The sequence below is a fragment of the Saccopteryx leptura genome, chromosome 2, assembly GCF_036850995.1.
Source record: "Saccopteryx leptura isolate mSacLep1 chromosome 2, mSacLep1_pri_phased_curated, whole genome shotgun sequence".
NCBI classification, from domain to species: Eukaryota; Metazoa; Chordata; class Mammalia; order Chiroptera; family Emballonuridae; genus Saccopteryx; species Saccopteryx leptura.
Genome location: NC_089504.1, coordinates 347,433,953 through 347,458,710, shown reverse-complemented (window position 1 = coordinate 347,458,710; position 24,758 = coordinate 347,433,953). Strand labels below are relative to the sequence as shown.

Here is a 24,758-nt window from a genome sequence, read left to right as displayed (position 1 = left end):
TCCCTGCCCTGTTGCTACAGCTCCTGCCCAGCAGCCCTCCTGCAGAGGCGGTCACAGCTCCCGCTTTGGGCAGCCAGCCTCCCAGCCAAGCGTATCGGGTCTCCATGCTGCTGCTCTTCCCGAAGTGCTCCACCATCCCTGTCTCCCTTCCCCTGCCCAACCTGTGTGAACTGTTTCTGCATTGAACAATTGCCCCACTAAAAAATAGAAAGAGAGAGAGGGGAAAAAAAGAAATGATGCAAAGAGCAAAGAAAGAAAGCAAGAATGTAGAGGGCAGGAAAAACAATATTTAAACATTTTAATTTTGCGTGTTTAGAAAGAGAAGATAGTACATCTATGGCCCAAGAACAGAAGCCTTTTGTTATAAAAAGAAATATTCAGAACATAATAGAGTTCTTGGAAATTAAAAATATGATAGTAGGGGGAAATCAGCAACATTAAGGAAATAAGGTTGAGGCCTGACCAGACGGTGGCATAGTGGATGGAGCATTGGACTGGGATGCAGAGGACCCAGGTTCGAGACCCTGAGGTCACCAGCTTGAGCGTGGGCTCATCCATCTGGTTTGAGCAAAGCTCACCAGCTTGGACCCAAGGTCGCTGGCTCGAGCAAGGGGTTACTCGGTCTGCTGTAGCCTCACGGTCAAGGCACATATGAGAAAGCAATCAATGAACAACTAAAGTGTCACAACGAAGAACTAATGATTAATGCTTCTCATCTCTCTCCGTTCCTGTCTGTCTGTCCCTATCTATCCCTCTCTCTGACTCTCTCTCTGTCTCTAAAAATAAAGAAAAGAAAATAAGGTTGAGAAACAACCACTGAATGGCCTTCCACAAACTCTTTCTATTTATTTATTTTATTTCAGAGAGTGGAGAGAGAGAGAGAGAGAGAGAGAGAGGGAGGGAGGGAGAGAGAAGGGGGGAGGAGCAGGAAGCATCAACTCCCATATGTGCCTTGACCAGGCAAGCCCAGGGTTTCAAACTGGTGACCTCAGCGTTCCAGGTCGACACTTTATCCACTGCGCCACCACAGGTCAGGTCCCTCATAACAGAATGAAAATAAGGATAACAGAAAATAAACAGTTTCTAAAAGTTGGGGGAAAATAAGAAAGAAAAGAAGGCTGAGAAAATCTCCCAGAAAGTAGAACAATAAAAACATGCAAATTAACAAATAAACAACAAAAAATGCAAAAGGGGCCCTGGCAGGTTGACTTAGTGGTAGAGCATCAGCCTGGTGTGTGGATGTCCTGGGCCCAGTCAGAGCACACTGGAGAAGCGACTATTTGCTTCTTCACCCCTCCCCCTCTCCTTTCTCTCTGTCTCTCTCTCTATACGTATCTCTCTCTCTCTCTTCTCCTCCCCTCCTGCAGCCATGGCTTGATTGGAACAAGTTAGGGCCGGGCACTGAGGATGGCTCCATGTCCTCCACCTCAGGTGCTAAAAAATGGCTCTGGTTGCAACAGAACAAGGACCCCAGATGGGCAGAGCATTGCCCCCTAGTGGGCTTGCTGGGTGGATCCTGGTCAGGCTGCATGCAGGAGTCTGTCTCTGCCTCTCCTCCCACTAAAAATAAATAAATAAGTAAATAAAATGCAAAAGGGTCAGAGGGACAACAGAAGAGAGAAGAAAGTTTGAAGATCGTTCTCCATGAAGGACATCAAATCAAGGGGAATTGTTGAAAGAAGAGAATATGCTAGGCAAAGATTGTCAAAGAAATAAAAGAGGAAGACTTTCCAGAACTGGTGACTATGTCCATAGGTTGAAACAGCCTATCGAGGCCCTGGCCGGTTGGCTCAGCCATGAAGCAATGTCCCAGCATGCGGAAGTTCTAGGTTTGATTCCCAGTCAGAGCACATAGGAGAAGAGACCATCTGCTTCTCCACCCCTCCCTTTTCTCTCTCTCTCCTTCTCTCACACGCTCTCTCTCTCTCATTCTCTCTCTCTTCCCCTTTTGTAGCCATGGCTCTAAAGCAGGGGTCAGGAACCTTTTTGGCTGAGAGATCCATGAATGCCACATATTTTAAAATGTAATTACGTGAGAGCCATACAACGACCCGTGTACGTAGGCATTATCCAATAAAAATTTGGTGTTGTCCCGGAGGACAGCTGTGATTGGCTCCAGCCGCCTGCAACCATGAACATGAGCGATAGGAAATGAACGGATTGTAATACATGAGAATGTTTTATTTTTTATTTTTTGTATTTTTTTTTTCTGAAGTTGGAAACGGGGAGGCAGTCAGACAGACTCCCGCATGCGCCCGACCAGGATCCACCCGGCATGCCCACCAGGGGGCAATGCTCTGCCCATCTGGGGCATTGCTCTGTTGCAACCAGGGCCATTCTAGTGCCTGAGGCAGAGGCCATGGAGCCATCCTCAGCGCCTGGGCCAACTTTGCTCCAAAGGAGCCTTGGCTGCAGGAGGGGAAGAGAGAGACAGAGAGGAAGGAGAAGGGGAGGGGTGGAAAAGCAGATGGGCGCTTCTCCTGTTGCCCTAGCCGGGAATCGAACCCGGGACCCCTGCACACCAGGCCGATGCTCTACCACTGAGCCAACCGGCCAGGGCCTATATTTTTAACGTTATTATTTTTTTATTAAAGATTTATCTGTGAGCCAGATGCAACCATCAAAAGAGCCACGTCTGGCTCATGAACCATAGGTTCCTGACCCCTGCTCTAAAGGTTAGAGCAAGTTGGCCCCGGGTGCTGAGCATGGCTCCATGGCCTCCCCTCAGGTGCTATAATAGCTTGGTTGCCAAGCAATGGAGCAGCGGCTCCAGATGGGTAGAGCAACTCCCTGTAGGGGGGCTTGCTGGGTGGATCCCAGTCAGAGCACATGCAGGAGTCTGTCTGTCTGCCTCCCTGCCTCTCACTTAATTAAAAAAGAAAAAGAAACAGCCCATCAAACAGCCTCACTCTCAGAGGTTACAGGGAACACCCATGGTTTCTGAAGGTGGGAGTGGGGGAGAAACAGGTATATACAAAAATGGGGCATAATAATGATATCAAACCTCTCAACAGTGACATTGGAAGCTAGAAGACAATGGTGAGGTGCCTGCAAAATGTCTGAAGGAAAATTATTTTTAATCTAGAATTCTATATTCGGCCAAACCATCAATCAGATGTGGGATAGAATAAAGGCATTTTCAGACATGCAAGCTTTCAAAAGAATTTTTTGCTCCCATGTAAACTTTCTTAGGAAACTAAACAAACAAAGGGGAGAAGCAGGAAAGAGAAGACTTGGGGTCAGGAGAACAGGATGCTCAACACAGGAGAGAGACTAGGGGTTCCACAATGAAGAAGAGGTCCCAGGATGGCTGCGGGGCAGGCAGGGAGAACAGCCAATCCAGGTTGGAGCGGGACTATAAAAGAGAGGTTTCGGGCCCTGGCCGGTTGGCTCAGTGGTAGAGCGTCGGCCTGGTGTGCAGGGGTCCCGGGTTCGATTCCCAGCCAGGGCACACAGGAAAAGCACCCATCTGCTTCTCCACCCCTCCCCCCTCCTTCCTCTCTGTCTCTCTCTTCCCCTCCTGCAGCCAAGGCTCCTTTGGAGCAAAGATGGCGCAGGCTCTGGGGATGGCTCCGTGGCCTCTGCCTCAGGCGCTAAAATGGCTCTTGTTGCAACAGAGCAACGCCCCAGATGGGCAGAGCATCGCCCCCTGGTGGGCATGCCGGGTGGATCCTGGTCGGGTGCATGCGGGAGTCTGTCTGACTGCCTCCCCATTTCCAACTTCAGAAAAATACAAAAAGAGAGAGAGAGAGAGAGAGAGAGAGAGAGAGAGAGGTTTCAGGGCTGCAGGGGACAGAGGAGAACTGACTGGTTTGACTACCCCCAAAATTGTATTTGAGGCTGTTGTTAAACAGCAAACTTCAGCTGAGCACATTTTAAAGCTCTTATTGCCTTTATTGAGCTTTTCATGAATCAGGCAGCATCTCATTTAGCAGATAAAAGGAAGTTTATAGCAAAGAGTGGATTGTTTGTGTCCAGGTCACCATCTTTCAGGGGATGACAGGGCCTATCAAGCAGATGACCTTACTAGAACCCACCAGGTAATTCCAGGCTGACTGGTTTAAGATTCCACTCCTGGGAGAGGTTGAAACTGTAATTAAATTGGGTAGTAAGTGTTGGTTTTGTGCTGTGGGTTTAGCACAAGTGACTCCATTTTGGGCCTGTGGTCTCTTTTTTAACAAGGTCAATGGATGTATAAGAACACGTAGCTGTAGTAAGAAAACGAAGCAGGTGGAGGGGGACAAGGATCCAGGTAAAAAAAATCATATAAGAAAGTAAGCAATGCTATTCTCCTGCTTGGATTAGTGGCAAACAATATTTACATGATTATAATGACATAAAGCAGAGCATACGGAATTCACAAAAATATTGAGAGAGTAAAATGATGCTCTGGGGAGTATGTAAAAGGCAAATCTCCATCTACACCACAGGCAGTCAACAGATAATGTCTAAACAGATTAATCAAGAGGCAGCAGAATAAGCACATCACTTAGAAATATGGAGGTAGGGCCAGCAGGAATACCTGAGGCTGCGCCTCGGAGCAAGGGGCGGGGGGTATGTGCTTTGTTTTCCAATTCTAGCATTATTTGACCTTTTTGACTATCTGTAAGCACTTCTTTGATATAAAAAGAAAGTTATGAAAACATAAATAAATACTAAGAAGCACTTCCTCTTGTTCCTTCTTGTTTCATAGTTTTGAGGGTTATTTTCCTGTTTCATAGTGTTTGACCATCCTGAGAATCCACCCCCTTCACTCTCGGCCATAGGCACATACACACTCATGTGGACACACACGGACACACACCCCCTCGTGACAGACGCAAACAGCTCATGGTAACGGACACACAGGAAGGTGTACATAATCATCAAAGCCCTCAGACACGCTGCAGACACACTCCTGCCGACGGACACACACACACACACACACACACACTATTATAGATTCACCCGCACACATGCAGAGGCCTCCAGCCGGAGAGCCAGCCCAGACCCTGCGAGGACGAGGACGAGGACGGCACTTCCTCCCGGCCTCGGCCCCCTTGGCCCCCTGCAACACCCCCAGAACCGCCCCGGACACAGGATGGTCTCTCCCGGGGCTTCACCCTCATTGCCTCCTCCACTCAGAGTCCCCTGCCATGAGTCTGAGCAGCCGTGAACCCTTTGGGGACACAGTCTACAGATGGCACAGAAATGAGGTGGGGCTCGGAGGGGAGGAGGTGGCAGCGGGTGTGGAGGATAAATGGTGACGGATGAAGACTTGACTTGGGGGGCTGAGCACACAGTGCGGTATACAGAGACGTGCTGTAGAACTGGGCACCTGAACTCCATATAACTATGTTAGCTAGGGTCACCCTAATAAATTCAATTTAAAAAATAAAAAATAAATGAGGTGGGGGAAGGGCCAGAGCTGGCAGCTGGATGTGACTAAGAATGCCACCTTCATTCAGCTTTCAGTGGAGTCCCTAAGCAGTGGACGAATCCAGTGTCAGGAACCCTGTAGACATGCTGAGCATCCTTAAGCAAATCCTTTACCTTTCTGGTTAACAGAGAGGTAGGTAACTTATGATGCTCTTGAGATGCCAAGATTTAATGACCCAGGTGGGGCTCTGCTTCCATCTCTTCTAGACCCCTGTTTCCACACTGACTTCCAGGGCCAGGAACAAAGGGTATGTGATTTGCATGTCTGACACGTGTACATGGGCCCGTGGCAGGCCTCCCACCACTCCCCTCTCCCTCCATGTCCTTTCAGCACTCACCACCACCCTGGTCCTGTTATCCGGCAGTGTGTCAATGGCCAGGGTGCCCCCACCCAGGTCCTGGCTCAGCTGGGTCCTGTCCGGCTCCGGCTCCGACCTCTGCCCAGGGCTTTCTCGGGCTCTCCGATTCCAGCCCTGCACGGTCCCCTTGGCAGCCCATCCAGAGCCTCGGCCTGCATCTTGACCTGAGAGAAGGGGACAGAAAGCTGAGTCCTGGGAGTCCAGTGTGAAGATCCGAGAGGGGAACCAGCCCACTTACTCTGCAAAGACTCCGACCCCACGTCATCATTGCCTTTGGGGACACTGACTACCAGGGAATGCAATACCGTCGTGAACTGAGAGACATGTACCCAGCTCCACGCCACCTCACACATATGACACTTTTAGTCCTCACCCCATCCCTCCACAGTAGATAGGACACTCTCCACTTCACAGACAGGAAGCAGTGGCTCACAGAGGTTAAAGGTCGCATGGCAGGTTAGGAATGGAGGTAAGTTTCAAACCCAGGTAGATGTGCCTCCAAAGAGGTGATTATTCTTCACCTCAGCTGCACACCGGAATCATCCAGGGAGCTTTAAGAACTCCCAATGTCTGGGTCCCACCCCAGGGACTCTGATGTAGTGTAGTCCACGGTGTAGCCTGAGTATTAGGATTCTTAAACGATTCCCAGGGGAGTTATTAAGAAACCCTGGACCCAACCCTGCAGACAAGGGTGAGAACCACTCCTCTGGAACCTCCCAAACCAGTTCCTTATTTCTCTGCCAGAAATGGTACATAATCTCACCTTCCCGACGGACTCTAGGGACTAGAAGCCAGAGAACAGAATTCTTTTAGTTCAGGGCTTCTCAACCTTGGGACTATTGACATTTTGGACTGGATAATTCTTTGTTGGGCACAGTTCCCGAGCATTGTAACATGTCTACCAGCATCCCTGGCCTCTACACACTAGATGCCACTTCCTCCCAGGATGTGACAGTGAAAGAAGTCTCCACAGTAGGGGCCACTGTTTAATCCTATCACCGCCTTCCGGCACCTTGGGCAAGTCACTTTCCTCATAAAATAAGGAGTGTAGACACCGCCAAGTACGGCAAATAACTTTCAGCTCAAAACCCATCTCCAACCAGTTAGTGACAGTCAGGAGCACTCTAATTAAGCAGACTTCTGAGGCTCCATTTCTGTTTAGCAGAGAAGATTGCTATGATTGATTAGCAATGTCTGCCATGGCACAGGATTAGAAGGTGGTGGCACACAGGCCATTTAGCAGCTATTCCTAGACTAGATGTTCTCTTCTGTTCTATCATTAAATTTATTCTATATGACACATAAACCAAGCTTGTCCATTTCAGAAAGATGTGTGCCCTCAAAGATGTATTCAATATCTTATTGTCACTCCAATAGCCACACCTACTAGGGATGTGTATATGGGACACAGATCACCAGACAGTTGGATCTGATAGTCCCTGTGATCTTCATCAATTTCAGGCCCACCCACTCGTGACCCTTCGTGACCTCTGCCTGTCCCCACCCACTCCCCAGAGCTCCTGGATGTAGTCCTCTTTCCTAGGGCATCCAATGGGGTTGTAACTATGTCACCCTGTTGCCCCCAGGACTATCCCACCTTCTGCAAATGTGTATCCTCAGTGCCTAGCAAACAGTAGGTGCTCAATCACTGCATAATTAAGCACACAATACTGGAGGTAATTACTGGAGAGCCAACAAGCACAGAGGTTGAGACAAGGTTTGGCCAGGACCAGGCCTGGGGCTGGGGCCAGGACTCTTTGCTGTCAGGCTCTGGTTTGTCATTAGACATTTTATCCAATTAAGTCATTCTTGGCTGCTGGCGCCTGCTGGACCCTTGCCGGACCCCTCTCATTTCTCTGCCCCTAATCGCAACCAGATGCTCTGGAGAAGATGGGAGAGGAGCGGTCTCCAGACCCCTTCCCCTCGATGCCCACTAGCTGAGATGGACCTGAGCCCAGTGCTGGGAAGACAGCCTGCTTTTGGTCCATACCCCAAGCCAGGCTGCCTTACACTTCTCGGGTGAGGCCCACAGCTGCCTCTGGAAATAGGACTGTTTGTGCTGGGCTGGGCTGCCCGCCTCCCCAGGTCCTCCTGCAAGCAGCCCTCGGGCCTGGGCAGGAGCCAGGACAGGAAAGGAGCATGCGCAGAGCAGGCGGAGGAGCTCGGCGGCCAGGACAGGGTGTGCAACTGAGTCCTACAACTGAGTGTGCTGGGTTGATGGGGGCCAAGGTCTGGGGAGAGGGCAGGGAGGGGTGTCTGGCCGGAGGTGGGGTTGTACCCAGAAGCTGTTCGACCTTGGATCCCTCAGTTTACTTCTCTAAGCCTCAGTTTTTTCATCACTAAAATGGGTACAATAATCACATCTATGGCATAGGCTGCTATGAGCCTCAGATGAGAAACAGAAATGAGAAGGCTTTATAAATAGAGGGCCCAGAGCCAGGGCCAGAAGCAGAGTCCTTGAGAAGGGTAAAAGCAAAGGACAGAGGAGTCTGCCCAGTCCTAGCCTAGCCCTGAATCTTGCCCTCCCAAACCACACTCCATCTCCCTGCCACCCTCCCCTGCCCAGCTGGCTAGGACAGGACATCACTCAGCCTGTGGCGGGAGCCAGCACAGCTGGTTGCTCACGTGTGTGGGTGCAAGGGCTCACGTGCCTGTGCAAACACACACGTGCACCCCTGCACACACAGACACTTGCCTAACGGCCCTGGCATCCTCCCTGTGTGCTCACACATGTGTTGCACACCTATCCAAACCTCTGCTGCTCCTTGCTCTACCTTCTGCCTTGTACTGGAGAGCCCTCGCATGTGAGTGAGGGCAGGAAGCTCCCAGAACACAGTGTTCATCCACTCATTCACTCATGACCCCGAGTAGCACACGGTCTAGTGGGATGCCACAGTAGTAACAGTAATTTAAATAAGAGCTAAGTTTTAGAGAAATGCTTATTCAGTGTCGGCACTATTTCAAGTGTTTTAAACATATGGACTCATTTAATCCCCCCAATAACCCTATGAGAGAGGTTCTAGTTTTAGACCTATTTTATAAATTTGGAAACCAAGGCACAAAGATGTTAAGAAATGTCCCATGGTCACCCAACTAGTCCGTGGCAGAATTTGCACTCAGGCAGGCTGGCTCCAGGGTCTGCTCAGACCACAGAAAGTGCAGCAAGATGTGCCCAGCAACCCCAGGCTGTTTCCTAAGGGGCAGGGGCAGCCCCGGGGCAGGACTGGAATGCGGCCTGGGTTCCTGGATGCCGTGCTCTGAGAACCACTGGACCTGAGCCTGGGAGCTGCCCTGGGAGACTGTGTCCCCTGTGTCGCCAGGGACAACCTAGTGGTAGTGCCCCAACCCCCTTCACATGCCACTGCCCTGTGCCAGAGCAAGGAGCCACGGGCTGATGTCAGGACACCAGGTTCTGCCACCGCAGTGCCTGGCCCAAGCTGCCCTCCTCTCACCCACCACCCAAGCTTGCCTTCCCAGCCCATGACCACCACTCAGTCCAGTAGCCACTTCAGCCTTCACCTTTAATGCCCTTCAGCTAAGCTTCCCACACGCCCGCCAGAGCACAGGACAAACTTGATTCCAGCCTCCTCATGCGTCCCACTGGCCACAGCCCTCCAGCTAAAGACTCGGCATCTCTACCCAGCATTCGGGGCCCCTTATGACTGGGTTTCTGCTCTCCCCTCCAGCCTCCTGCCTCCCTAACGCCCTCTCCAGGACCCGGCCCTGCTCTCTCTGGCCACAAGGCTTCACACGTGCTGTTTCTCAACCAGGATCACTCTGCTCCGTAAATAAACCCTTCTCCCCATGAGCTCTTGCTCATCTCCAAGTCTCACGAGATGTCACTTCTTCCCAGAGCATCCCTGACATCTCTCTCCCTCGCTCTAAATGCTACATGTGCCACCCAGGCTTGATCCCAAGATATTAGGCTCCAGGTGCCTGACCCAGAGCAAAGGCTCAGTAAGCTCACACGGGTGACAGACTGAAGGGAAGAAGAAGGGAGGGAGAGAAAGAGGAAGGAAAGGAGAAAGGGAGGAGAAGAAGGAAGGAGGGAGAGAGAGAAGAAGGAGGAAGAAAGGGAGAAAGGGAAGTAGAGGAGGAAGAATCTCTAAATGCCCTGAGTACCTGAGATCCACAGGGCTGAGAAGACCCTTCCCTTGTCTTCTGGAGACCCTCGCTGTAATGCCACAGCAATACAAGAGCACAGGTTTGGAATCAGACAAGCTCGAGACCGCAGCCTGAACTTACTACTTACTGACACTGGACAAATTGCAAAATCTCTCTCAGCTTCGGGTCACCCATCTGTAAAACGGGGATGTTAAAACCTACACCCGGAGGGCCGTGTTGAGTCTTGAACAAAATAATGTACACAAAGCACCCAGCAGGACCCAGCCTTTCCTGGGTTCCACGTGAGGACTGACTTTTCAAAGGGCTTGGGAAAGGCTCCAACTGAAATCCTGCCTCTTAGTGACAAAGCCCCCCACTGTATCCTCTCTGCTCTTGCTGGTAGGTAGGTCCCACTGAGGACCCTCACCTGGGGAGAGGGAAAAAACACAAGGAATTGGCAGGAAAGGACCACCAAGTAGGTCCGAGGAAGAGACCATGTTGGCTGCTGGGGTGACAACCGTGATCAGGCAGACACATCCTGATGCCTATGAAGATTCTGGTTGGATAAGACATATTCAAAATTAATAATACAGCAAATAAGACTCTGTGAGATGGTGACTTGTGCTGTGAGGAAAAGAAGGCAGACCGAAGGGTTAGAGATTGTTGCTACTCTGGACAGATCCATCAGGGTGGGGCTCTCTGAGGAGGGAGCCCTCCAGTTGACTGACACCTGGATGACAAGTTAGCTAGTTACCTGAAGGTCAGAAGGAGGAAGCCTGAGGGTGTTGAGGGATAGAATGGGGACAGCAAGACAGGTGTGACAGAGGCTGTCTCATGGCCACATTGAGAAGTTTGGATTTTAGCCTTGGTTTGTTCGGAAGTCACTAGTGGCAAAGGGGAGGATGGAAGCAGAAATGCTGGCTATGGGGACCCCAGATCATCCAGTCCAAATCCCATTTTATAGAAGGGGAAACCACGGCTCAGAGAGAAGAGGGAGTTCCCAGGGTCACCAGGGGTTGGTGCTGGGCCTGCGCTCCCGACTCCCAGGCCAGGGAGCCGCCTCCTACTGCCTCTCCCTTCTATGTCTGTTTTTAGACACCTCTGGTTCTACCTGGGCCATACCTTCAATGTCCCCTGCTCCCACAGGCACCCCAAGGCCACCTTCCTGTCTGTCCATCTGTCTGTCTGCCAGCCTCTGCTGGTCTCTCCCTCCCCCTGACTATGTCTTTAGGTTGCTCATCTTCTTTCTCCTGCTCCCGTTCTAATGATGGATGAAACTTCAAGGCTCTACCAAGCAAGCCAATCCATCAAAAGGGACAGGAGACGTACAGATGTAGACGGGAACACAACAGCTCCATCTCTGTGTCCCAGATTTAAGTTTCCTGCTGTGACCTTTGACCAACTTCACTGTCCTGAGCAAATATTTCAAACTTTCTAGTGCATGATTCTCTCTGTTCCTTAAAAGGTAGCATAAATACTTCTTTTAGTAACAGCCAGAATGGCATGACATCTGAGATAAATATCAAACTGGTGATAATATGGATTATAAACAATTGTCTATCATAAGACCACCGGGAGATATGGCCCCTGGAACTCTGCATTCTTTGTCCCTTTGTCCTGTCGGTCATTAGTAGCCACATTATACTATTTAAGAAGCACTGCGACAGGGGTCTGTTAGCAGGGAATAGTTTGCGCAAAACGTCTGTCCACTCAGGCCTAAGCTTCCCGTAAGTAAATTAACATAAATTCTCTTATACTCTATGAAGTTGCCGGCTTCGTCTTTCAGTCTGAAGGCATCTTCTTATTATGGTTCAGATCTAGTCCCAGCTGCCCTTTCACTAGTTGCAAGAGCTCCACCACCTATCAGAGCTGAGCAGTTCCTCCTTAGTGGCCCTCCCCTAGAATGTCCCACCCCATCACTGTTCTCGCCCAAAGACATCCCCCTGCCTCCACGCAGCCCCTCTGTTCTATCTAGCCCGGCCTTGTGAAAAATGCACTAAACTGAGAGCCAACAGCTTCCCTCTCTGGCTTCCTAAAGCTTCCTTAGGTGTGGCCAGGCTCTCTTGCTGCAGAGAAAGACCGTTTTTTCAGGCTGCCTCTCTGTCAAAGCCAGGAAGACAGAGCATCCTCGACTTAGAGATGTAATTCAAGTCTCTACTTGCCCTGCTCTTCCTGGCTCCCCAGGTGTCTACTATCTCAGTCCAACTCTGAAGAGGCAGCCTTCAGCCAGGCCTGGGTTCGGCCACCGACTCCCAACGCCATGGTTCTTCCAATTCTGTAGAGGTTCAGAGCCCTCCCTCATCAACCCAGTCATATCCTGAGTTCAGAAGATCCCACCAGATTGCGGCTGCAAAGGACCTAAAGAATTGGCCTGGGCCTGCCCCGGGGTGGCACAGTGGACAAAGCATCGCTCTGGAATGCTGAGGTTGCCGGTTCGAAACCCTGGGCTTGCCTGGTCAAAGCACATATGGAAGTTGATGCCTCCTGCTCCTCCCCCCCTTTCTCTCTCTCCTTCTCTCTCTCTCTCTCTCTCTCTCTCTCTCTCTCTCCCTCTGTCCTTTCTCTCTAAAAATGAATAAATAAAATCTAAAAAAAATTTTAAAAGAAGACAAAAAAGAATTGGCCTGTCCAACTTCTTCCTTTTTACATATATCTTTGAATTATCAATCCCCCATAACAAATCAGAAAAGACAATCATAAAAAAAGAAAAAAGATCTCTCATAAGCCCACCACCAAGAGTCAAACAAAGAGTTTGCTCCCAGCCTCATGTATAATGAGGCAACAGGCCCAGAGAGGGAAAATAACTTGCTCAAGGTCACACAGCAAGTGAGAAGCTGGGAATAGAAGCCGTCTCCGGCCACTCTCTGTGTGGTCTCCCTGCAAACTGGTGGTTCTGCATCAGCAGCCTATTGCCACATCAGCTTCCACTGCTCTCTGCCCACAGCTCTACCGTCACCTGTCCCTACCCTTCTTCTCAACAGGGACCCACGCCTGTCTCAGTTACATTCAGGGACCATTAGAGTCAAGAATGTGGTCACTGATGCTGTGCTTGATGCTAGCATACCCCTGAGAACTAGCAGCCCAACTACAACATCCCCCTACACACAGCTGTCCCATCTGAGGAATACCTATGCCAGTGAGGCATAGAGCTCTATCATCCCAATTCAGTCTGTCAAGAGGCCTGACTGCAAATTGCCCACCTCCCCAAACTCAGAGAGACCTGGGTGTATGAGGAGAATGTAAAATTACCTGTCGAAAAATGATTCTTTTATAATATGAGAGATTCAAGGTAGATCTCAGAAAGGACTTCCAGGTGGGAGATATGGTTGCAGAAAACTAGTGTAGGGGAAAAAGAGTGTGCACAATGGAAGCCCCCATCTACCCCCAAACTAGAACCAGAGTAGCTAAAGGTCAAAGGCCACAGAGCAGAGCAAAGCAAGAGTGACAGGAGGACCCTGGAGACTGCGGGATGGGGGAGCAGCAAGTTGCTTCCTACTGGGCCCAGGATCACTCTCCAGGTACCAGACAGGAAGAAGAATGCTTCAGTTCAGGCCACCGCTGCCCTTCCTCTGGGGAGATGCTGGGTCTCCACCATCCCCCTGGGCCGATTTGCTCCCACCCAGCCCCCAAATCCGATGCAGACCCAGCCTGGGTTAGCCTGGGGATGGGGGCAGGGAAGAGAAAGAGAAGGCAAAGCTTGGCAGACACCCCATCTAATAAGAATTCCGCCTTGCCTCGTGTGGTCAGCGGTCCCTATCACTCTCCCACTGTCCTCTCTGGGACCACAGCCCACTGCCTTCTGCCTTACGGAGCCCCTTCTACAGGGCTACCTCCCGCGTCCTTCCGGGAGAACAATTTATGACGCCTCCACCCCTACTCACACACCCTATGTGTTTAGGAAAGTGGGGTCCCTGTCCACCTGCCACAGCCCACAGGGCTCCTGGCCCCCGGCGGACAATGCCCTCAGTCCACTCGCTCACCCAGCCCCGACATCACCAGCCTGCAGGTCCCTGCCCGTGCCCACGCCTGCCCAGCTGCCCCCTCCCCGCCCCCGGCCCAGCCGGCCAACTCCGGCCAGTCCTACCTGCTCCGGGCTGGGGGCTCAGCGCCCGGGCAGCCTCCCTGAGCACCAGCACCACGAGCCAGAGCTCTCTCCGCATGGTGGGCGCCAGGACCCGCCCCCGGCCCGGGGTCGGCGGTTCGGTCCCCGAGGCTAGCGGCCGGCGGGGCGGGTGGCGAGGCGGCGCGGAGCGCGGGGCCCGACGAGGCGGCAGGAGCGGCGAGCGCGCGAGCCGGGGAGCGAGCAGAGCGGCGGCGGCCGGAGCCCGGAGCGCGGAGCGCGGAGCGCGGAGCGGGGAGCGGGGAGCGGGAGGGGGCGGGGCGCGGCGGGGGGCGCGGCGCCTCCCGAGCTGTCCCCAGTCCTCCCCGGCCCTGCTCGCCTCCCCCGGCGCTCCCCGAGAGCTCCCGCGGCCGCCCCCAGACGGGGGCGAGGGGTCGGGGGGGGGGACGGAGTAGGGGGACAGGGCGGGAGACCCTGGGACTGAGAGAACCCCCGACGAGCATCAGCTGCCCCCGCAACATCGCATTTTAGTTCCCGACTCCCTTCCCTTCCTCCACTCCTCTGGGGAAGGCAGCAGAAAGAAGATTTGGGGGACCAGACCCCAGGAAAGCACAGGCGACCTTTCCTCGGGCCCTAGGCTCCTGCCATCCCACCCCAGTCCCCAGCTCCACCAGCTTTCCCGACTTTCTGGGCTGTTCCTTGGAGTTTAGTGGATGTCCACCCCACCCTGGGAATCTCCCTTTGCAGCAAAGACCCCCAGCTGCCTGAATTCCACCCTCCAGGGCCCCTCTCCATTTAGCATGCAACCCCCCATTTCCAGCACCATGTTGACCCCCAGCACTGAAAACTTAGGGGTGGAGGGGTCTGGCTTGCCCTTTCTTTGAAATAGATCGAACCTTTCGCCACCCTTAGAAGGTAACCCAGACCACCTTTCTCTGGGGACCCCAGGCCTGCCCAGGGCCCGACACAATCTTCAAAGCCAGCCCCAGAGCAAGAAGGCAGTTCACCACCCCCACCCCAGCCACTACCGTATAACAGGCTCTGGGAATAGATTTTTTTTTTTCCAGGACAGAATAAAAATACCCACAATTTAGGAGATTTAATCGACGGCACGGCACGGAATCAGGTCAGGACTCAGAGGTGCCTCTTCCCGCCCCTGACCTACTTCGTGCCACAGCAAGGAGCTGGAGCGCTGGAAGGTGGGACAGTGAGCCCTAGCTTCTACGGGTTTGGGGTCTAGGAACTGTAAAATCTCGGAAAGGGTATGGACATTGAGTGCCTTTGAGGGGATTCCCCAGGAGGAGGGACCCGCGTGGGGACAGGAGAAAGAACAGTGTGGGGAAAAGAGCTAAAGATTCTCTATTCTTAGAATTCCAGTTCCTCCTTCTTCAGGACCCAGGGTCCCAGAAAACGATCTCCTCTAGCCCTAAGCTATTCCCTTACGATGGAACAAGGCAAGGCCTGTCTGTAAATTCTTGTCTAATTTAAATCCCGATTTTGTAGATTCAAATGGAATCCAATAGGCTGCCGCTTCCAGCTGCGGCTTCTTGCTGCCCTCTAGTGGTAAGATGACGACCTGCAACACGCGTGTTTTGCGGTTTGTCTCACTTTCCCTGACTTGCCCAGATGCTGTCCACCTACTCCGACTGTGACCCAGCTAGTCCACATCTCCTTTGCCCTACCTTCTGGGAGGTCAAGGTGAGAGGTCCCAGATGGGATTGCAGCTCCAGCCTGGATATCTTTGTACATTCCCCAGTTAGGAATGCCTCGCAGTCTGTTTTATAAGATCCTCTGTAAGGGCTTAGCAACTTGGAAATAATTAGAAGCAAATGACGTGTAAGTTTTAATATATGTAAGCCTTTAGAACTTGAGCGTACATCCGAGTCACCTGGGGACTTATTTAAAAACAGATTTCTGAGCACCGCCGCCAAGGTTCTAATTCAGTAGCTCTGGGATGAGGCGGAGAACCTGCATTACTAACACATTGCCAGGAGGCGGTGCTGGTCTCTGGGAACATATTTAAGAGCCACTGCTGTAGAATTCTCGTTACTTACATTCTCTCACCGCTTCTTGTCCGCCCAAAAGAGAGATAACGAAGGAAATATCAACAACAAATTGTGGAACGAAAAAGAAAACGCTTAAAGAAAATTATTACTCGAGATACCGAAGGTGGGTGTCTTAAAAGGACAAGGAAGGGGGCACCCGGATTTGAACCGGGGACCTCTTGATCTGCAGTCAAATGCTCTACCACTGAGCTATACCCCCCTCTGCTGGCAGCTTAGCCAACGAAAAGCCTAGTTAACGCTGTTTCTACGCAGGCGTGGCGGGGAGCTCGCGAGTAGAATCCAAGGTTTACAACAGAGGTAAAGGATAAAAATTTCAAACGATTACACACTGAATGCAGGGTTTGTATTCTGAAGCACTGAGCTAAGGGTTTCTACTGATAGTGTAAGGAAAATGCAATATGGGGGTGTGTATCGGGCGGTAAGTCCCTCGAGATCTTTCGAGAGCCCTCACTTCGGAGAATTCCCTCTGGACCGGGGTCCCCTCTGCCCTGCAAGAGCCCCCCTTACAGCAGCTCAGCGCCCCTCTCTCCTTCCGCCACTGTCACGCGGGCTCCTCAGGGATTGCCTTCCCCAGCCCAAGCTCCGTCCTTAGAAACGGCCTCCCTCCCTGAGAGCTGCGGCCGGGTCCCTGGCCAGGCGGACCCGGCGGACCCCGCCTCCTCCCTGCCTTGGGGGGAGGGCCGTGCGCGCGGGCCGTAGGGCAGTCCACACGGGTCTACCGCAGGGCCCTCGGCCTCCCTCGCAACTCATTCCACTCTTAGACACGCACGAGCTGAGCGTGCGGGTCGGCAGGGAACCGTCTTCTCTCCTAAGTGCAAAAGAGGTTGGCAGAGGGTTCGAGGCTGTATTTTCCGTCACGGGTGAGGGGACTTAAAGAATTAAGAAGGCTTCAAAAGTAGGGGCTAGGAGAGGGGGCACCCGGATTTGAACCGGGGACCTCTTGATCTGCAGTCAAATGCTCTACCACTGAGCTATACCCCCTCCTTGAGCAGCCTACCTCATTAGGTTACACTTCTGGGGAATAAGGAAATGGTATCAATTTGTCTTTTTATCTGAGAATTGTTCCAGAATAATTTGATGGAAACAAACAAAAAATTTGAGTAGGGACAGCTAGAATTCCTGACTTCTTCCTCCACAATCACACCTCACTATATCTCTGTTCAGACTCCTGCCAAGATACCCTCTGCCTGACTTGGGAACAAGAGAGACCCACCAACCCCGAGACCTTCCCAGGCCTTCTGGAGTAATAGCACCGCTTCCTGTATGCAGGGCAGCCTGGGTTTCCATTGTCTCCAGTTCAACCTGGAGAGGACTCCTGAGCTTTTCCAACCCCTAAGGGCCCCTACTGAGCAGGCAGAAATAACAGGTGAGTACTTCAATGATATGTATTACATCTTTATAAAAACCTGAGCACAATGTAAGAATATATATATATATATATATATATATATATATATATATATACACACACACACACACACACACACACACACACACACAGAGACAAGATAAGCAGATGCTGTAGGAACCTGGGACATTGGGCATGAGTGGGCTTTATATTGGAAGGACACTGGCAGCGAAGGGCATGGTTCAAAAGTTCAGAAGCTGTGGTCAGAGCCAGCATCTCCGAGGGAGTGGGACGGCGAGGGAGAAATGGAACTCCCTGCAGGCCAAGAACTGTCCCTGTCTGGGATGTCCTGTCCCATTCCCTCCATCCCCTTTCCCCTCCCAGCTTTTGGGTATGCCCTCCTTGCCGAGTCCACCCTCTTCACCTTTCTAGAATATCCTCTGGCCAAACATGGGCCAGAAAGCTGGGGTGGCAGTGAGGGCGTTGGGAGTGGGGTGCTAGGAAATAAAGGAGCCTCTTACTCTTCCCCCACTTTTGCTACAGAGAGGTGGAGCGCTGAGAGAAGGTGGCTCCACTTCCTAATCCAGCCAGCAGCTTCCCTGGGTCCATGGAGGACACCTGCTTCTGTGGAGTGAGGTGCAGCTTTTCCTGCTGCCTGTGTGCAGCAGTTCACGGTACACAGTCTAACTCCTCTGTGGGCAGTTGGGTGGGCAGAGGTGATCTTACTGGCCACAGCTGTCCCTGTCCCCACCGGAGAATCATAGAAAAGTAATAAATAGTCACTTGGGTTTTCCACCCACGTAGTCCATGCAAAACCCCAAAGTTTCCACTTGGCCTCAGACTGGGACATCAGTTGGCAGTGGCCCGAGATTGCATCCACTGGAGCCCAGCAAGTAGCCTGCAGGAAGGGAGGAACAGCATATCCCATGAAGATGATGACTTTCAAGCCCCAGCCCCTGCACAATGCCAATGGTGGGGGCAACTGAAGTTATATCCAATCTTTCAGTCAACAAATATAAACAGACTGAGTACATACTATGGGTCAGCCGCTGTGCTAGGCACTGCGGTTACTGGTGAAAAAAAACAGACGTTCCCTCTGAGGCTTAAGTCCAGCAGAGAAGATGGATATGTTAATTAACATTAAACAAATGATCAAATACTTCCACAACTACATACTGTAATAAAGATTAGGAAGGATGTGCACAGAGACTTCTGGATGTCTGGGAGTCAGGGGGGTGCTTCTCGAAGGAAGGGGTCTGGAGACCTATCTTAGCAATGTCTTTGAGCAAATCTCTAATGTCCCCTTGCACCCACTCCATCACAAGAGGCACTGCTAGGGTGACTTCAAAGGCCTGGAAAGAGACCCCATAGTTCTCCCATTAGACTGTTAGCAATGGCAGAGCAAGGGGCAAGGGGCAGGGGAGTCTTGGACATGTCTGTGTTGCCTGGTACAGGGCATGGCACAGGAGGGTGCATAGGAAATGCGGGTTGAATTGAACTGACTGTGGGTTGGGGGAGAGGGGATAGCAAGATGTCACCAGAAATGTGTGGTTCCTTGGGCTGACCTGCCTAAAGCCTCCCCTTCTTCAACCAGCCATCTAGGCCCTCAGCCTGCTGGGATTGCGCTGGAGAAGGAAGAGGAAAGGGAACGCGTACAAGGCTCTTGCATATGACCGTGACCGAGCTCCTTCACATCCTTCAGGTGTTTGCTCAGCAGCCCCTCCCTGGATAGCTTATCTAAAACTGCAACATTCCCCCCATGTACTTCCAATCTCCTTTCCTACCTGAGCACTTAGCACTTTTTTTGAGAGAGAGAAAAGCATCAACTCGCCCTTGTGCACCCAACTGATTGCTTCTCCTATGTGCCCTGAGGGGAGCTGGGGGTCCACCCTCCAGTGGAGCCAGCAACCCCTGCGCTCCAGGACAACACTGTATCCATTGCACCACCAGCAGGGTGCACTTAGCACTTTTTAACTTGCTGTATCTATCCCCCACTGGAAAGTAAGTTCCATGAGGGCAGGTAGTTTTCTCTGTTTTATTCACTGCTGTTTCTCCGGTGCCTAGAACAGTGCCTGGCACAAATACGTGCTTAATAAATATTGAATGAATGGTATCATTTACTCTATCCAAAACCTCTGGAAGGGAGTTAGGAATAATCACCCTCCTCTTTACAGATCAGGAAACTCAAGTTCCGAAAGAGTCAGACCTTGAGTCTTCCCGTGGCTATCTTCTCTTCATTCAGGTCTCAGCTCAAAGACATCTCCTGGTAGAGGCTGTCCCTGACCGCCAGAGCTAAACCAGACCCATCCCACCCCTCTGTCACTGTGATCCAATTTCAGTTTCTTCACAGCACTTATCAGTACCTAAAATGTGTGTGTATAGGTGGACTGTCACCTCTCTCCCCACTAGAAGCCCCTTAAGAGCAGGGATTGATTGTCTTGCTCACCGCCTACCCACAGCATCTCAACTGTGGGAAGGTACTCAACTGACTTCACCAACGGGGAACCAGGTTCTGACAGGAGAGGCAGGAGAATGTTCTGACGGTCATTCACTGGTTTGGCGGCCCCGGAGGTCCAGGTGAGGCAGCCACTAACCCTTCCCCGGTGAGGGCACAGCAGGCCTGTATGTGCCACGAATGGTCTTTGATGGCATTCAGGGTGAGGAACTGGGAGATCTCCACAGTGGTCATGGAGTCCTTCAGGTCCTGCTTGTTGGCAAAGATCAGGACGGAAGCATCTCGCAGAGCCTGTGGACAGAGGAGCCCAGCTCCAGCAGCCTGCCAGCACCCAACCTCCCTTCCTAGTGCCCCATGAGTGCCCCTGGCTCCCCAGCTGTCCTGGCTAGAGAGGCCCATGCCCAAGTGGGGTGGGGATGGAGGCCCTGTCCCAACATAGCAACCCCAGTAAATGACCCCGACAGCTCGTAGAATGCCTCCAAACCAGCTTGTATAATCCTTACGACTGTTCCATGTCAGGAATCCAATGATGCCCCCCAGTTTATAGTTGGGAAAACAGGATCAGAGAGGCAAAGGGACTTGTCTGGGATCCCACAGTGAGTGGGAAGTGGTGTTAGGACCTGAACCAGCACCTTTGGCTTCTGTGCCCTTCACCTGAGATAAACTAGCCCTGACCAAGCTGCTGAGCTAGAGGCTCCAGAGACTGGGTCATCAGGAATGAAGCTCAGAGAGGGTAAGTGAGTAAGCTGTGGTCACACAGGCAGTACACTGGGCCCTCCCCTAACCGCAGGGGGCTTACCTCATGGGCCAGCATCTTGTACAGCTCCTCCCGAGTGGTCGGCAGTCGATCCCGGTCCGTGCTGTCAATCACAAGGATGATGAACTGGCCAACAGAGGGGGACCATGAATGGTGGGTGGTCTTTCTCTTTGGTGAAGGTGCCTCTTGCCAAATGAGCTCCCCACTGGCCTCTGCACTACCCTGATGTGAGTCCGACAGAAAACAAACTGTCCAGTCTCAAGATGTCACCTTGTCTGACCTGTGGTGGCGCAGTGGATAAAGCGTTGACCTGGAAATGCTGAGGTTGCCGGTTTGAAACCCTGGGCTTGCCTGGTCAAGGCACATATGGGAGTTGATGCTTCCAGCTCCTCCCCCCTTCTCTTTCTCTGTCTCTCCTCTCTGTCTCTCTCTCTCCCTCTCCTCTCTAAAAAAAATGAATAAATAAAAAATTAAAAAGAAAAAGATGTCACCTCATTCCATTTTTGTTTTAAAAATTTATTATTTAAATTTTTTTCACCCTAGTCTCATTTTAATTCCCCTTTCCAACCAGACATAGGGGGTACACAGCACAACCTCAGGTTTCATGCCAGAGGCTATGCTAAACCCTGGGCATTGCTGACTCATTTAGGCCTCACCACAGCCCTTTGGAACTGAAACTCCAGTTGACCCTTGAACAATGCAAGGGATAGGAGCACCAACTCCCACACGATTGTAAATCCACAGGTAACTTTTGCTCCAAAAGTTTGTCCCAAAACTTCAGTTTGTCCTCAGTACCCACGGAGGACTGGTCCAGGTCCCCCACGGATACCAAAATCCATGGATACTCAAGTCCCTTAATAAAAAATAGCATAGAACAATGCATACAGTTGGCCCTCCGCATTCTCGGACTCTCAACCATGGATCGAAAATACTGGTTTTGATCCATGATTGGTTGAATCCACCGATGCAAATCCCAGGAATACAGAGGGCCAACCATATATATTGAAAAAATCCACATATATGTGGTCCTGGGCAGTTCAAACCCATGTTATTCAAGGGTCACTCTTACATATTATCCCCATTTACAAATGAGCAAACAGGTTCAGCAAGGTGATATATCTTGCCCTCAGACACACAACTGGTGAGTGGCAGTGCTGGAATTTGAACTCGGCTGTCTTATTCCAGGAATGAAATCATTGAATTCTACTGCTTCCAGAGTGAATAAATAAGGCCACCAGAGACAAAGGGTCTACCCCATCCAATCCATCAAACAGATACTGCCAGCAAGCAGACTAAGCTGCTGGGAAATAGTCAAAAACTGTAACAGGCACTGTGCTGTTGTATAAGTACTTGGCACACATGCACCAGCTATTGTTTCATTATTTAATTTTCACAACTCAGGGAAGTCGCTATTATGATCTCCACCACACACAAGGGGGAAGCAAGGCTCACAAAGGTTAAGTAGCTGGCTCACGTCACACAGACCCTCCAGCCCCCGTGCCCACTCACCTCGGTGTTGGAGTAGTATGTGTTCCAGGTGGAGCGCAGAGCCTCCTGCCCCCCTATGTCCCACATGAGGAAGTGGGTCTTTCGCAGAACGATCTCCTCCACATTGCTACCGATGGTGGGACACGTGTGGACCACCTCATTCATCAAGCTGGGGAGATAGGAGAGGGTACCAAGAGCTCAGCCCAGCCCGCTCCCCGCTCTGGCCTCACCCCTCTGCACCCAAGTCAAGCTGAATCTAATTCAGAACAAATCAGCTCTGGCTGACCGAGCCTCTGCCCAGTGCAGGAGAATGCAGACAGGAATGAGACCAGTGCTGCCCTGGGCTTGGACCTCAGAGAGGAGAGACTTCAAAGGGAAGTCTCTCCAACTTTCGTCTGCACGTGAATCACCTGGGAGTCTTGTTAAAATGCAGATTCTGATCCAGTGGGCCTAGGCTGGGCCCAGAGTTTTGCTCTTCTAACAAGCTTCCAGATGATGCCAAAGCTGCTAGTCTGTGGACCACACTTCCAATCGCGAGGAATTAGAAAAACGAGCTAGTGAGGGCCATCAAAGTTGTTCTGTTTATAGTGACATAGAAAACACAGCCTTTTTTTATATGTAAGGAATTCCTCTGGAGGGTCTGGAAAGTAAAACTGGGAGAGGTGACAGAGAAACTTACTTTTTCACTGTACATTCTTGTCTTGTTTGGATTTTTCTTTTCTTCGAATTTTTAAGAACCATTTACATATGTCCCTTTTTCAGGGGAAAATTTGTCCTAAGTAAATACTCTGGAGGCTCCAGAACGCGAGAGATGTCACCGAGGGAGTGAATTCCGGGAAAACTCCGATGGGTAATTAATTACTCAGCACACGTGCCAGACTCTGCCAGACCAGGAGCTAGGGAGCCCAGCGGACCCAGAGCGGGCCCTCCCCTTTGGGTTTGCAGAGGGGGGAGAAAGACGCAAAGGTGGAATGCAGGAGTTAAAAAGGATGTCCTGTCGATAGCGGGGAGCGAAGAGCAGGGAAGTGGGCAGAACCTGCTTGCCCACCAGAGTCAAGCCTGCAGCCGAGTTTGGCAGGAGCCTTGGGCAGATGGCGGAGCGCAGTAGGGTTGCTCATACCAAGCAGCATTTGAATGCCAGGGCGAGGGACCACTATACCAGGAAGGTCCTACTAGTGTTCCCCACATCACTTAAGGGCTCCGGTGATTGGTCCAAATGTTTGTCATTCTGGTGGGAAAGCACAACCCCCGCCCCTCACTCCCGGGAGTCACTTACAACTGGTAGAGAATGGTGGACTTTCCTGCATTGTCCAGTCCCACGATGATAACCTTGTGCTCTGGAGGCATGCGGGGGGAAGGGCAGGGTCAGGGCCAGGGCCAAACGAGATGACCGAGGGATGTGTGACTCACTAAGCCCCAGGAAGGAGGCAAGTAGTCCCAACAGGCTGGGGGACTTTCCCATGGTACCAATTCCCATAAAAAAGAAAAGAAAAGAAGAAAGAAAGAGAGAGAGAAAGAGAGAGAGAGAGAGAGAGAAAGAGAGAGAGAGAGAGAGAGAGAGAGAAAGAAAGAAAGAAAGAAAGAAAGAAAGAAAGAAAGAAAGAAAGAAAGAAAGAAAGAAAGAAAGAAAGAAAAAGAGAAAAAGCAAAGCAACTTTGCCACCGGGCCCGGACACCCGCGCCACTCCGGGACAGTGAAAATGAGAGCTAAGCCCCACCTCCCTCGCTCCACATTTCCAGAAAAGTGAGTGTCGGAAGGGTCCGGGGAGCTCTGGGCTTGCCAAGAGAAAGGGTCTGGGGAAAGAGCGGAGCGCGAAGTCACAGTCGCAGGAAACCGGCGGCGGCGTTTGCCCGGAGGAAAGAGGCTCGGCCAGACCCGCGCCCTGGGGCGACCCGCGAGGAGCGGGAGGGGAAGGGGCAGGGGAGACTGAGTAGCCGGCAAGGAGCGGCCACGCAGGACCCTCCCAGTCCGAGGTTCTGCAACGCATCCTCCTCGACAACCCCAATCCGGGAAGCCCCAGGTAGGAGCCGGATCAAAGCAGCCGGGTTGGGTGCCCTGTGCGCCCCTTACCCTGTTTCCCAAAGTTGCTCATCAACTTGGCGATCAGTTGTCCCATGGCGCGTTCCGGGTGAGGCAGGAACAGGACCCGTTGGCTTTTGGGGTCGGGGTCTAACCTGGAGCCCCGCCCCCCGGGGGAGGCCGGGCGGGGTCTGTGAGGTCACGGAAGCCTCTAAGTCTCCTGCCCCGCCTGGGGATTCCCTTGGACGCTGACCCCTCACCAGCGCTTAGGGACATCGTGGTTACAACTGTCCAGAGCCCTAGAGATACAAGGAAAATGGGGTCTGGACTCCACATCTACTCCCTTGCCCTGAGAAAACTCCAGAGCTCTCTGGGTGGACTGCTTCCCACTGCAAATCCAGGAGACTCAGCACTCTGTTCCACAAACAGATCCCAGCTCTCCCTTCTCCAAGTGCCATGTCTGGGACATGAGACTAGAGCAGAACCCTTGGCCATCCACCCTCCGCACCTACCAGCTATGTGGGGGAGGCAGGGCTCACTGATCCTCTCTCTCTGAGCTGGGAGGATTGTCTGACCCTCAATAGATCTCTGGTTGTTCATTTGTGTGGGTCTTGTAGGCCCTCTCAAAGTGAGTTCTCTTGGGGAAGGGCAGGGTCTCCTTCCTTTTGCAGGTCCCTTGGTGAT

At 51.9% G+C, this 24,758-nt stretch overlaps 2 protein-coding genes and 2 non-coding genes across 7 annotated transcripts in view; all 4 read right to left on the bottom strand.

The window, feature by feature from the left end:
• Positions 1-14,171, bottom strand: part of PLXDC1 (plexin domain containing 1) — a 69,801-nt gene extending 55,630 nt beyond the window's left edge. The window contains exons 1-2 of the mRNA XM_066366390.1: positions 13,966-14,171; positions 5,757-5,941 (exon numbers count right to left, since the gene is read on the bottom strand). Of these exons, the coding sequence (XP_066222487.1) occupies positions 5,757-5,941; positions 13,966-14,041 (261 nt within the window). The 5' untranslated portion in view covers positions 14,042-14,171. The remainder of the gene's footprint in view (positions 1-5,756; positions 5,942-13,965) is intronic.
• Positions 14,172-16,134: 1,963 nt separating this feature from the next.
• TRNAC-GCA (transfer RNA cysteine (anticodon GCA)) lies at positions 16,135-16,206 on the bottom strand. The gene has a single exon. It is a non-coding gene; the product is annotated as a tRNA-Cys (tRNA).
• Positions 16,207-16,916: 710 nt separating this feature from the next.
• On the bottom strand, positions 16,917-16,988 carry TRNAC-GCA (transfer RNA cysteine (anticodon GCA)). The gene has a single exon. It is a non-coding gene; the product is annotated as a tRNA-Cys (tRNA).
• Positions 16,989-17,501: 513 nt separating this feature from the next.
• On the bottom strand, positions 17,502-24,234 carry ARL5C (ADP ribosylation factor like GTPase 5C). Of its 4 annotated transcripts, XM_066366389.1 has the most exons (7): positions 24,126-24,151; positions 23,332-23,392; positions 22,735-22,986; positions 22,077-22,224; positions 20,610-20,693; positions 19,950-20,101; positions 17,502-18,253 (listed from the first exon to the last, which is right to left on the bottom strand). In XM_066366389.1, exons 3-7 carry the CDS (start codon positions 22,794-22,796, stop codon positions 18,205-18,207), a joined length of 495 nt encoding a protein of 164 aa, XP_066222486.1. In that variant the 5' UTR covers positions 22,797-22,986; positions 23,332-23,392; positions 24,126-24,151; the 3' UTR covers positions 17,502-18,204. The 4 variants fall into 4 exon arrangements, 3 of the variants coding, with proteins under 3 accessions (XP_066222486.1, XP_066222483.1, XP_066222485.1); XM_066366386.1 differs by lacking the exon at positions 22,735-22,986 and having other exon boundaries at positions 24,126-24,234; XM_066366388.1 differs by lacking the exon at positions 24,126-24,151 and having other exon boundaries at positions 23,332-23,762.
• Positions 24,235-24,758: the final 524 nt, after the last annotated feature.